We start from the raw sequence: 13,614 nt of genomic DNA, 5'->3' as shown, positions 1-13,614 counted from the left end.
TCTCATAAATGAAAACATAATATGGTAGAGTCAACTCTTGCCCGTGGGACATAATTTTTGTTTGAAAGTTCCTAAGATAAGTCTTGCCTCTAAGACAATAGTTGTAGAACATCTCATAAATCAAAATACAATGTGGAAGTGTCGACTCTTACCTATGAAACACAACTTGTTGTTTGAAAGCCATAAGTCTTGCCTCTACAATGTAGTAGTATCAACTTTTGCTCATGAAACATAGCTTATTGTTCGAAAGTCGTAAGTCTTTCCTTTATAATGTGATAGTATCAACTTTTGTTCATGAGATGTAACTTGAATGGAAGAAATCGAAGAAAAGAACAAAAATAATAAAAAATACGAAAAAAGAAGAAAAATATTAAAAAACAAAAATCAAAGAAAATGTAGAAGTTGAGAGAGAATAGAAAAAAAAATAAAGGTTGATAAAAATAAAAATAAAGATCGAGAAAATTTAAAAAGATAAAATCAAAGGCAAATAATTTTATTTTTTTTAATAAAAGTAGACGTTGAAAGGTGTAAAGAAAAAAGTAAGGGTTGAGAAAAACTAAAAAGAACAAAAAAAAAAAATAAAAAAAAAAAAGTTGAGAGGAAAAAAGAAAAAAAGTAAGGTTTGAGAAAATTAAAAATAAAAAGAGAAAATAAAAAATAAAAAGCAAAGTAAAATTAAAAAGAGAAAAAAAATAAAAGTTGAAAGATATAAATATGAAGTTGTTATCTATTATGATGATCATTTATTTAATTTACTCCATTGATCAGGGACAATTTTGTTCAAAAGAATATTAGTTAATAGGTAAAGACTATTTTATGAAAGTTTTTTTATTTAGGGCTAAAATTTGAAAGCCATCTCAATTTGGATCTATTTTTAAGATTCACCCAAAAAAATCCTTGGTAGGGAGCACTTTCCCCCGAATGAACCCTACGTGGCTTGAATCCAAATTAATCGAACTCCAATGCGAATACCAAATATCTCATGAAAAAAAAAAGAAAAATAGCGTACAATCTATTTGTCCTTGGGGCCTAGCATATGTCTTGGCAAACCAAGAGCAACCCAGCTACATGATTTGCATTATCACGAAATAAACAAATTGGACCAGCAAGAAAATCATAGTAGTAGTTTATGTACTCACTAGTACATTATTAAAGATCACAATTACTGATAAAGCAGGTTGTGGTTAAGTGGTAAGTACATCGTATCCTTAATTAAAGGTCTTATATTCGAGTTCTCAAGAAGAAATCACCTTTCATAGGCAGTGTTTTAGTACTCTTAAAATGAAATTTTTTGTCATGAATTTGATTTAGTCGAGCCTCAAAAATTTGATTATCCTTTTGCCTTTAGATATCTATTTATTGAACAAAAAAAATATTTTGCAAAAAAGTCACAAAATTTCTAAAAAAATATACAGAAAAGGAGCAAGGTTTTATTGATTATATAATATATGAACATTAGGTAAAAAGTGTTGTCATTTGAATGGAACTAAGAAAAGTATCTGAAACTTCAAACAAATAAAATAATTCTCATTTTACGATCAAACCACTATGCACATGTTCTTGCTGGGTGATAGTGACCTTATATTTTTTTCAATCTCTACAAAAGAAAATACATAACCTATCAACTAGTTCTCAATGCTAAATTAATAAAAAATTATCTATATAATATTCCATGTACCCTTTTCACTCTTATATAATTCCTTACTGTATGAAAGCAAATTTTCCATTTAAAAATTATGTTTCGAGTTCAGAAAGTTGCATAACAACAACAACAACTATAATCGCACATGTGGAGCCTGGGGAGAATAGAGTGTACACAGATCTTACTCTTATCCTATCCTGTGAAGGTAGAGATATCTTATTTCGAAAAGACCCTCAACTCAAAACTTCAGAAAGTTACAATGATTCTCTAAATTCTAAAAACAAAGGCACCATTACCTATATAATAAAGATGTCCTACCAATATGGGTTGTGGTGTAGTGATGAGATTGCTCCGGCCTTAATCAGAGATCTCGGATTCGAGCCCTGGGTATGGAGAAAATCCTGTTGGGAGCGCCATTCCCAGGATGGGCCCTGCAGTGAGCGATCTGGATTAGTAGGGGGCTCCAATATGGATACCGGACACCGGGTGAGAAACCCAAAAAAGAAAAAGAAAAAGATGTCCTTTATCTCTTTTCTAGCATAATTAATCAAATACCAATCCCAAATCTCAATCAAATGAGAAGCTTACCTAAAACAGGACTAAACAAATATAAACATGTTCTATTTCAGACTTAATGTACCATTACCTGATTTTAAAATACTTGGATAGCCTCTGATTGGCTTTGTATAATAACAAGAATATTTTATTTACTTTTTGGTTAACTAAGTGATCTTTACATCGTAATTAGTTGACAAATAATCCACAATAATTCAAGCTAGATTTCTTTTTTAGGATTAAAAATAGCATTGGAAATATCATGAAGATTTCCTAATTGGCAGGAGGGGAAAGAAATTTGTTGAAACGTCAATTTGCTAACTCAATTTGAAATATTAATAATGAGTTAGTGATAATACAAGTTAGATATGGCCCCAGAATTCAGATTGTGAGACCAAAAAAAATTATATATATGTAACATGTCAAGTTGATTCATTCAAACATCTTCAGCGACTCAACCAAATTTAATCAATAAATAATAAAGAAATAACAAATCTATAGATAATTAATCAATTTATTTCTCCTTTAAAGACTTCCAGTCCAAACTTAAATACTTTGGAGTTGAATCCATTGAATTTATAGTAGTTAAATCAGTCAAGGAAGATCTATTGTACTGTACACTCACACTCAATGAATACAATTTATGAATATGCGCTCACGCCTGCAGTCAGAGAATCAAAATTTTCACGAAGAAACTTGAAATATAAAGAAGTAAACACACGAAGAAGTTAAAGGAGATCCAAAATCTACTATACACACAAAAAATAATAACTTGGCCTTGTGTAGCAGTTTAATTTTCCGGCAAAGGTAATTCAGATGAGCCCTTTGCGTGATGGTTCGTTCAAGATGAAAAATGACATGTTTATGCTCTGAGGGGAAGAATTCTTTCATTTTCTTTCAATTATAGATAAGAACCAAGAACAGTAAACAAACTTTGGAAGGAAAAAAAACAAAAACAAAAATAGATCAAAATAAATTGTACTCCTAGCTAGTAATTATATGAAAGAAATCATTTTCTATACAGAAAAAATAATGAACCATACATTAATCTTTTAAGACACAAAGTGGTAGAATCCAGTTGCCAACTCTTTAATTTAATCATATTGGATACAACTAAATAGTAACTCTATACATGAAAACTAATAGCAATGGATACAGACTATCTGCCCAATCAATAACAATCCCAGCAAGTCTTCACAAGAAAAAGAGGTCCATCCTGCTAACAATTACAGCAAAGAAAAATCATAAATGCACTTTTTCTAATAATACACAATAGTTGAAAGAGAAAAAAAATTTCATACCCGGCATATTACAATTTACAACACAATAAGAAAAATAAATAAGGGCATATGGTCTGTGTCAAGTGTGAATTTATTACTATTAATTTTTTGTGATAACTATGGTGTCGGGGTCAGCTTGCATGCACCTCGACTAATTCCATGGGTATCTACCACCTCCCACCAGCAAAATGTAACACGTAGTGAGGTGTGAATTTACTAGGAAAGGCACACCAGAGCAGATGTGTAGATTACGGAAAATCTTCCTCGAAAAGATGATTATAATAATCCAATTCCTCTCTAATCACTGCATTTGAAAAGAGCAAGACATTCTAGCAGTGGCGGATGCAGGATTTTGACAACAAAAACAACAACAACAAACCCATTATATTCTCACATAGTGGGGTCTGAGGATTTTGACAAATGAGATTTAACATCTATTGAAGGGGAGCCTTGGAGTAACCGGTAAAACTGCTGCCATGTGACCAGGAGGTCACGGGTTCAAGCCTTGGAAACAGCCTCTGGCAGAAATGCAAGGTAAGACTGCGTATGATACACACTTGCGGTGGGGCCCTTCCCCGAACACCGTGCATAGCGGTAGCTTTAGTACATCGGGCTGCCCTTTTGAAATTTAATATCTATTATATATACATAGTTTTCTAGAATATACAGTGTGATTTTCCGGCGATGAACCCCTTTCCTCCTCTCTAGCTATGCTCCTACATTCTAGTGTGTTAAATAGCTCCTCTTGAGTATGAATGTAGAGGGTGGCCAGTTCCAGGATCCTGATACTTGGAGAGGTGTTAATTCATGCCAAACATATATTTGCTAATTACAGTTAAGACATACTGAACCCCAAATATTACTGTTTGTTAACCACTTTCTATTGTAGCTTAAAATTAAAACAGGGAAGCTATTTTGTTTCAAAGTCTAAAGTCATCTCCTAGATTGCTCCAAAGGTTGAAATGCAACATGAACTTGAGTAGCTGATAACCATGATCAGTTAGTTTAAAATCTGATATTCAAACTTCTTTACTTTTCTTAATAACTGTGGTGTCTAAGTCAGCTCATGCACACCTTGACTAATTTCACAAGACAGAAGCGGATCTAGGATTTCAAACTTGTGGATTCCCAATAAAAAGCAGGGGCCGAAAAGAATTAAATGAAAAAAATAAGCACCTCTAGAGGGAATCAAACCCACGTTCAACTATCCAAGAGATACGTTGCTAAGGGGTTCCTTTCCTGCCACTAAGCCATCCCTTGATTTGTTTATGGGTTCCCACCTGTTAATATTTATACGTTTTGATAATTTTTCCTCATGTAATTATAAACCTTACGGTAGCAGGTGTGGGTTCCCGGAAACCCACATCCGCTGCCGTAGATCCGCCCCTGCCACGAGATAGCTACCACATCCCACCAGCACTAGATATCAGGTAACTCTGTCCACCAAGACTAGGATAGATGGAAAGAATATCACCTAGTTCTTTGTCTCTGCTCGGATTCAAAGTTGAGACCTCATGGTTCTCAACTCCTTGGGTCACACTTGTTTACTTACTAAGGGTTCCATCAGGAGTTTAAGCAGTCTTTAGGAAAATCTGACTGATCTTTCCAATCCTTGCTATGTATTAGTAATTTACATCATTAAAAGACAAACTTAAAGTGTTGCTTGATGCGAATAGCCAACGAAGTTTCTTGATTTTCTATAGTAACTGTCACTAAAATATGACATTCCTTTTTTCCTTTCAAGAGAAAATAAGAAATACAGAGGTCTTTATTCATCATAGAGCAGATCATTAGCACTTTCTTGAGGTAAAAAGGACGGTTTTACAGACCAATGAGTGTTATGCCAATTGAAATGAAGTATGTACTCATCAGATACTTAAGTGGAACATGACGTCTATCTATAAGAGTTCTTAATGTATAGATTGATTCAGTATCACACGAAGTGTAATAGCAGGTAGAGAGAGCTAAGGAAATCTAGTTTGGTCCGCTAATTGAAGCAATAGCTTTCCAATTCCAGTATCCTTTATGTCAAATGAACTCCTAAAATAAACATACCGTACTCACTCCAGAATCTTAAATTCTAAGGTGTCCACCTTATCGGTAGTGCAGATATGATCTTGTTTTAAAGATGACTCACAAAATCAACAACCAGAATATATGAATGCTAGTCACAACTCCTTTCACAAGATAAGAGAAGACAGATAAGATTGTGTATTCATCCAGAGAGTAGCAACTGATACAGCAGCGCAAAGGGATACATAAATTGAGGCATCAATTACAGCCACTAATAGCAACCAGTGCCAGAAGAAAAATCTAATATTAGGACAGTATTAACCTAAAGTTATAACTACTGTAGTCCAAACGGATTCAGTTGCATGAGATCATTAAATATATAACGACACACCTTCAAGCTTGCGTGTAGATTTAAATATGAACAAGGTTTACTGGAAGAAAGTGGAATTCAATACAAGAATGGAATTCTGATTCAGGAATGGGCATCAAATGGAAATTGCGTCTAACAAAGCACTCGGTGGGGAGTCTAGTTACACGTAGAAACCTCAAATTTTATATCTTCACTGCTTACAGTTCCGGTTTAATAAGACAACAAAATAAACTACACAACACATGTGCTTACATGTTGAATTGCAGCTCTCTCTCTCGCCTTATCATCCATGAACTCTAATCCAATGCAAAAGTGCTGCGATATGACTCCCAACTGGTTCTTCTCTTGGTCTCATCAGCTCCTATATCCAAAAACAAATCAATTTGCAGGTTGGTATTTTGTATTAATAAAAGCTGACCTTTATTTATAGCAAGATAACATTTATAACATAACAGCTGGGATACCAATGTAGGTATAGCCAGGAATCAATAGAATACAAGTTTATTTTCATGGTGAAATGTTAGAACTTAATATAGTTTTTGATGATTCAACCTAGAAGAAAAGAAGAATTTTCCCCGTTCTTCTAGTTTTCTTCGGCTATGTTAACATTCAACCTGTGTATCAACTCTTTTTAGCTGCTGCATAATTCATAAATTTGTACTAGTAATTCAAAAAAGTTTATTGGCAAGAGTGTACTTACACTCAAAAGTTGCCCAGCGAGATGGAGGCACAATAGTGCGATCTTGGTTTGCCTCTGAGGCATAGAGCAAACTGAAGAGATCTTTCTTCTCTTCTTTGAGCTTCACGGATGGCGCATTGATCAGACCAGTTTTTGGAGGTAAATTAAGAAGTTCATCCATCGTGTCTAAAGAAACCTGATAAAATGAAACGCTTTCCTGAGCCATGATTGACAGTGAAAGGGCCAGGCAAAACATGTGTGTCTATTCGGAAAACTTAGTATCAGCAAGATGCATTTGGCTATACTACTTGCCAAACAGCATGGCACATAATAAAGAGATTGCTGTGAACCACATTATAAAAGATTAAGAAGTAGGCAAAGGTATACTGTTAACAAAAATCTATAAAGAACTTTACTTCCATAGTAGAAACATGTAACAAAGTATAATATCTGCAGTACCCCACGAGATCTTGTTGTCGAAGGAACTTGTGGCTGTTGTGCATTAAAAACTTCATCCTCCAAAGAATATTTTCTTGCTTTCCTTGGAATATCAGCTTTTTCTTCGAATTCAATTGTTTCATCAGTCATGTTAGATGGTGCTGGTTGAGGGGCATATCTCGAAGCCCATTTCTTATCCTGATACCTGGAGTCGCAATGAAATTTATGCAAAGGAAACTATCGTATAGCTTTCATTGAATGAAAAAAACTTGCAAGTGCATAAAATAAGTTTTTGTGTACAATTACTTGGTCCGGATAAATTTCCCAATGTCGCTTCTATCTTCGCTTGCTGGTAGATCTGCCTCCCAATAATTGTTCGACTTCTCATTACCTACACCTGCACAAGAAGAACCAAGAATTATTTTTGATATCCTCCTATTTTATCTTCAAAAGTGTAAGAAATTTAGGGGGGGGGGGGGGGGGATACAAGAATATCGACGGCAACAAGAATGTAACAGGGCTTTATTTGGAATGAAGAAAAACATTTACTCCAAGATAACGACTGTGTTTCGCATGTCTGGATTTATAAGCTTCTACAGAAAAAATTTCAACTGGAGAATACTTTCCAGTACTAGGGGAAAAATAGTAGCTCTTCCCTCATCCCCACAACCACAAAGCACATGACCAAGAAGGACCTCCTTTCTGGAAAGAACTTCTTGGTCTTGTCCATTTTATGATACTGTTTGATTGAGAACGAAATTATAGATGTTACAAAAACTTAAATATCATACTTGTGACTTGTGAGAGTTGGAAAAATGCTACACTAAAGGTTGAATAATTAGTTTGAAATATGTAACGGAATTCTTGTGAAAAATGTATAAAAGATGAGTTCTATAAAATATTTCCACACATCCCAAAATAGATAAAATATCATGTAAATTTGAAGAGGGAGTCCCTCTTTTCCTAAGTATTCATTTAGACAAAGTAGTGAAAATCTTTAGGGCTCATGAATAGCTAAAGGTTTTTGTTACATGTGTAGTGTGCACATGAGAGCAACAAAGAGTGAGCGAACGAGCGAGAGAGAGAGAGTTACATTGCATAAAAGCAACCTGCTCCGGCAGCCATGTATCCAAAGTGGTCGACCTCACCTATCACAAGAAAGAAGCATGGTAGATCGCTATTAGCAAAGAAGATTAACCATTCAAAAGTCAGTGTGCTTTCTGCGATGTATTCAGAAAAAGATGAGGTGACAATAACCATCTAGTTCTTCTGGAACTCGATCCAACTCCATGACAGCATATATACAACAACAACAACAACAACAACAACAACAAAAAGTAAAGGCATAAACTGAGACCTTCAGGGATAGAATCTGAAGGCCAGGCCATCCTTATCTTCGCTATTTTAGCTTGGACCATTCAAACGGAATCAGTAGAAATCTTTGATTCAGCAAATTTGCAAAATGTTTTATGCAGCAACAAAATCGGAACTTTCATGTACAGAACAATTGTTTGTTATAATAATCGCATGTATATACTGCTTCCATATTTTCAGAAAATCAGTGAGAGTACCAGGACAGAAAACAATGTTTTTTCTTTAATTTCATTCAAGAAGTTCTCCGGAAAAAGTTAAGGTCCATTGAAGAGAAAATGAAGTCAACAACACATATGCTGCATGTCATCTAGATGAACAGTTTCCCATTTCTTACAATAACAACAAATACAACAATACCCAGTGTAGTCCCGTAAGTGGGTCTTGGCGAGAGGGGGTAGAGTGTACGCAGACCTTATCCCTGTCTTGGGAGGTAGAGAGTCTGTTTCCAATAGACCCTCGGTTCAAAGAAAAAGCATATCAAAGCGTGTCAGAAAAGAAACAATGGAGGTGACAAAACCATGACAAGATACTATAGAAAGCAAGACGAAGCATCCTGTAAAAAGTACAGTAAACAACCGATAGTAACAAAAATCTGAAGGCAAGCAGCTACAGTCTCCCATTTCTTCAACCATAAAATTCTTTTTCTCCAAAACAATCGGCATATGTAATACTCAATGCTTTAGCATCTAAAGTGTATACCTTTGAGATATGTACCCCAAGACTCCTATGAATTCCTGAACATTGCAGACAGATGAATATCCCAAGGTTGATGCTCGCCCACCTTGGGGCCCTGATCATACAAAATATCATAAACTATCAAAAATTGATTAGATTAACATGTTCGATGAAGGGAACATGCTTTAGCATTGGAATATAAGAACCATATCGATACAGAACAATCAGTACAGAAAAGAAAAGCACATAGACCGCGAATGCATATCTAGCTCATTTCATAACCTACTACAACTCTACATGATAATCATATACTGTTAATTGCTGCAAACTGGTTGCAGAAAACGCACCTTCCCCGACAATCTGCACATTCCCTATTTTCTGGAAGCTTAAGAAGGCCCTCCAATAGCTGCAAGTAATGAATAATACAAAGTAAGATATGTAGAAAATCATACATAACTGTACTACTAAACAAAATTAAATAAAAAGTGATGACTATTGACAAAAAGTTTGAGTCCTTAGACTTTAAGCACTTTGGCAAAAGCTAACTGCTGATGAATTATATGGGGGGGAACTAACGCTAATTACATGATCTATTTTTTTTCTTTGATAATCGTGGTGCCCAAGACAGCTTGCGCCCACCTCGACTAATTCTACGGAAACGTGCCGCCTCCCAGCAGCAACACTAATAACATGATCTTTGTTTACAACAAGATACCCAAAAGCCAAAATTGAAACCTATTCTCTTTGATTAAACATATTACTACCAATTGCCCAATCTGATTCTTCAATAAGATTGATAAAATAGGGTATAATTTCTATATCTTTTCCTTATGAATTGTACATTAGTTGTGGGGGCTTGCAAAATGCATTGCATTCAACTGAATTACTCCAATTGTTACAAAAGACGAACGCTATTCTAAAAATTCAAAGTACTCACCACAAAAATCTACAAATAAACATGCATGGTAGATGAACCTAATACTTTCGACTCAAATAAAAAATTTATGTTCAAAAGAAAAAAAAATGCAATCCCACTATGATAGGTAAGTTTAATATTGAGAACCTAAAATATTAAACCCATAAAATTTAAATCCCGATGATCTAACATATGACTACAATGAACATAGCACGTAACAAACATAAATACCTTTGCATGTTTGGCATTAAGCTCTTTAGAAACAGAAGCCTTGTCGTTCATGGCTGCTGATTAATATGTTCCAAAAAGCCAAAAAAGAACAACAAGGCAAAGGACAAGAGAAAGAGAGAGAGAAAAAACTATCTCCCTCTATGTAGATATGGTGTAATGTTATGTTCTATTCTTCTTCTTTCTGAATGAATGAATGGTTTTTTTGTTATCACACATTCATTCAATGGAAACAGTTACGTATTTTGCATTCCATAAAAGGCGCTTATTTCATAACCGCAATTCCAATCTTAACCCATCACTCTCCAAACATAATATGAAACACGTAACATTAATAACATTCTTAAGACTTAACTACATAAATAATAATATATTTTTAATAGTATAAAAATAATTTATATATATATATATAATCATTTTTAAAATATCAAAAAAGATAATTATAATTTTTTATTGTATCCTATAATTAATTATCAATTTATCTTAATTTAAGGAATTATTTTTAGTTTTCAAATTAAAACCGATGTAAAATATTATTTCCTAGAATTGCTTCCAAATCTTTTTCTCTGTAGTATTTAAATTTCAAAATATTCTTAAATAAACTAAATTTTTATCTCTGGATCATTGATTTATATACTTTTTCTCAGAATCATTGCATTTATTTAGATAACAAATTCTTGATATTATATTATATTTTTCATTTAAAAAAAAAAAAACTTGTCCAATATAACAAATTTATACCATAAACTACAATTGCAACCTTTATATACCATAATACTTGATATATTTATACAAAAAGTATTAGTTATACTCATAAAAATATAAAGTATTAGATTTATATCATAAATACACAAAGTATGTTATGTATAAAAAGTTTATACAATATATATATCCTGGACGCACATATATAAACATACAAAGTATATAAAGAAATATACAAAACATATTTATATATTTATGATATATAATATATTATACCATGTATATGTATATGTATATGTATATGTATATATATAATATACAAATTAAGTATGACTTAAATAAAAAAAGTCTATTCACACAAACAGTAAAAAAAATTTCATAAATAATCATGTATGTATAAGAAAATAAAACAAATAAATTTTAAAAACTCCTAATAATTAGCATCAACTCATTATTCCCTACTTTTTAGGCATGGTAAAACTAAAAAAAAAAACAAATTTGTATGAAATATAATAAATCTATATCTATTTATTCTATATTAAAGTGTGAAATGCCTTAAAAATATTATTTGAATTTTTATCATTCATTAAAAGTCTCCTCTTTAGATAGAATCGTCTTTTCAGTATTTTTTAATATTTAAAAGCTGAAAAATAATTAAATATTTATAGTAAAAAATTTTCTTATTAGAAGTATCCAATGATAACTAATATCTTTTTCATCAATTTAAGGATTCTAAATCAACTAAAGTTGATTTTAAGAGATTGAAAAATTTAGAGATAAATATGAAAATGATAGAATAAAGAAAAATATAAGAAATACCAAAATTTTAAAAGTTTTAAGTAAGTAATCAAAGATTTTCTATAGATTTAACTTTAAAAATAAGGAAAGATTTTAAATAAAGAAAAACTAAAATAAAAATAATCGTACTACAATATCGTGCAAATTAATGCGTCTTTGTAGCCTCTTGCGGCAAGGAAAAAAGATATTGTATGACAAACGCAAAAGTAATGATTCATTAACCACTTGAAATTTTCGATGGTAAAATATATATGTGCTTACAATAAAATATATGTTATGTTTACATTATTATATTAAAGTGTGAAGCATCTTTGAGAAGTGATTTAAACTTTTTGAACTTTATTAAAATATTTCGCACACGCGTGAGGCACGTGCAGTTAAACTAGTACTCTGTATTACCTAAAAATAGGAAGTAATGCTTCTTTTTAATAGCTATATCTATTATAAAACAAGAAAGAATAAAGAAGAAGAGTAGAGAGAATAGAGAGAGTGATTCTTATTTCTTCTCTTAAGGGATATAAGATTGTAAATACAATGAACAAAACCCCTCTATTTATAGAGGAAATTTACTCCTAGTTTTAGTAAAAGACAGATGCTTCAAATCCTAATAGATATCAAAGTAGATCTTGATAGATCTTGATAGACATTCACTATAATGTAAATACATTTATAACACTCTCCCTTGAATGTCTAATTGGTATATAATGTGCTTCGTTAAAATCTTACTAGAAAAAACCTAGTAGGAAAAAAAAATCTAGTGAAGGAAAAAGAGTACACATCTCTAATATACGCATTTCGGCTGCCTCATTATAAACCTTACAAGGAAAACCCAGTGGGACAAAACCTCGTAAGGGAAAAAGAGTACAGCGGAACATCCTTGACCCTTGCATCTCTATCTTGTGCAGTATCTTCTTGAAAGTTGCAATTAGAGAAGATTTGGTGAATAAATCAGTCACATTGTCAGTTGAAAGAATCTGTTGCACGTTAATATCATCATTCTTTTGTTTTTCATGTATGTAGTAAAGCTTTGACAAAATGTGCTTCGTTCTATCTCCATTTATGAATCCTCTCTTAAGATGTGCTATGTATGCTGAATTATCTCTGTATAAAATTGTGGGTAGATTGACATATTTCACATTACATTTTTCACGAATGAGATGTATTATGGACCTCAACCATACACATTCTCGGCTTGCTTCATGAATAACTATTATCTAGCATGATTCGATGAAGTGGATACGATAGACTACTTTGTATATCTTCAAGATATGGCAGTACCACCACATATGAACACATAGCCTATTTGAGACCGAGCTTTATGCGGGTCAGATAAGTACCCAACATTAGCATGACCAATAAGATCAGGACTTCAATCTTTAGAATAAAAAAAGCTCATGTATTTTATCCCATTTTGATGTTTCATAGTAGTAGCAGATATATACCTTGCAAGGTACATGAGTGCATCAATTGCACTAAAATATTTTACTTCACAACCAATCCAATTCGATATATTTTGAATTTTAGCAAATAATCTATTGCTTTGAAAACTCTCCAAGAGTTCCAATGATGTTCAAGCAATAAAATTATACAATATAAGGATTATAAATAAGTTTCCCAAAAGCTTTTATATGCTTCAAGAAATTTGAATCCTTAAAAGTTTTCACATAAGTTTTGTCAAGTGACAATATTCAACATTTTATGTGTGACATCTTCAAGTGTCTGGACTGCAAATCAAATACGTTTTCACTTACCAAGATGCACCCTTTCATATCACTTGATAAATGTTTCTACGTCAGCATGCTTAAATAAACGTAGAATTCAGATCCTCCTAATCTTTCACAATATTGCGTTAATATTGTGTCAAAGATATTGATGATATATCATTTCATATCGGTTCACAATGCGACATAACATTTTGAGATCTCATCACTTCATTATTTTCAA

At 32.6% G+C, this 13,614-nt stretch overlaps 1 protein-coding gene across 3 annotated transcripts; it reads right to left on the bottom strand.

Moving 5' to 3' along the window:
- Nucleotides 1-3,161: 3,161 nt before the first annotated feature.
- Nucleotides 3,162-10,398, bottom strand: LOC107866034 (probable ADP-ribosylation factor GTPase-activating protein AGD15). 3 transcript variants are annotated; one of them, XR_001672756.2, is made up of 9 exons: nt 10,174-10,398; nt 9,374-9,432; nt 9,051-9,141; nt 8,071-8,125; nt 7,284-7,374; nt 6,999-7,182; nt 6,561-6,735; nt 6,113-6,221; nt 3,162-3,413 (listed from the first exon to the last, which is right to left on the bottom strand). XR_001672756.2 is itself a non-coding variant. In XM_016712217.2 (8 exons), coding segments are annotated over exons 1-8 (708 nt in total). In that variant the 5' UTR covers nt 10,225-10,362; the 3' UTR covers nt 5,938-6,219. The 3 variants fall into 3 exon arrangements, 1 of the variants encoding a protein (XP_016567703.2); XR_001672757.2 differs by having other exon boundaries at nt 3,162-3,416; nt 10,174-10,362; XM_016712217.2 differs by lacking the exon at nt 3,162-3,413 and having other exon boundaries at nt 5,938-6,221; nt 10,174-10,362.
- Between the last annotated feature and the right edge of the window lie 3,216 nt (nt 10,399-13,614).

Source organism: Capsicum annuum, chromosome 3 (genome assembly GCF_002878395.1).
Source record: "Capsicum annuum cultivar UCD-10X-F1 chromosome 3, UCD10Xv1.1, whole genome shotgun sequence".
Lineage (NCBI taxonomy): Eukaryota > Viridiplantae > Streptophyta > Magnoliopsida > Solanales > Solanaceae > Capsicum > Capsicum annuum.
The sequence above is the reverse complement of the archived record's forward strand: the minus strand, read 5'-3'. Positions and strand labels throughout refer to the sequence as shown.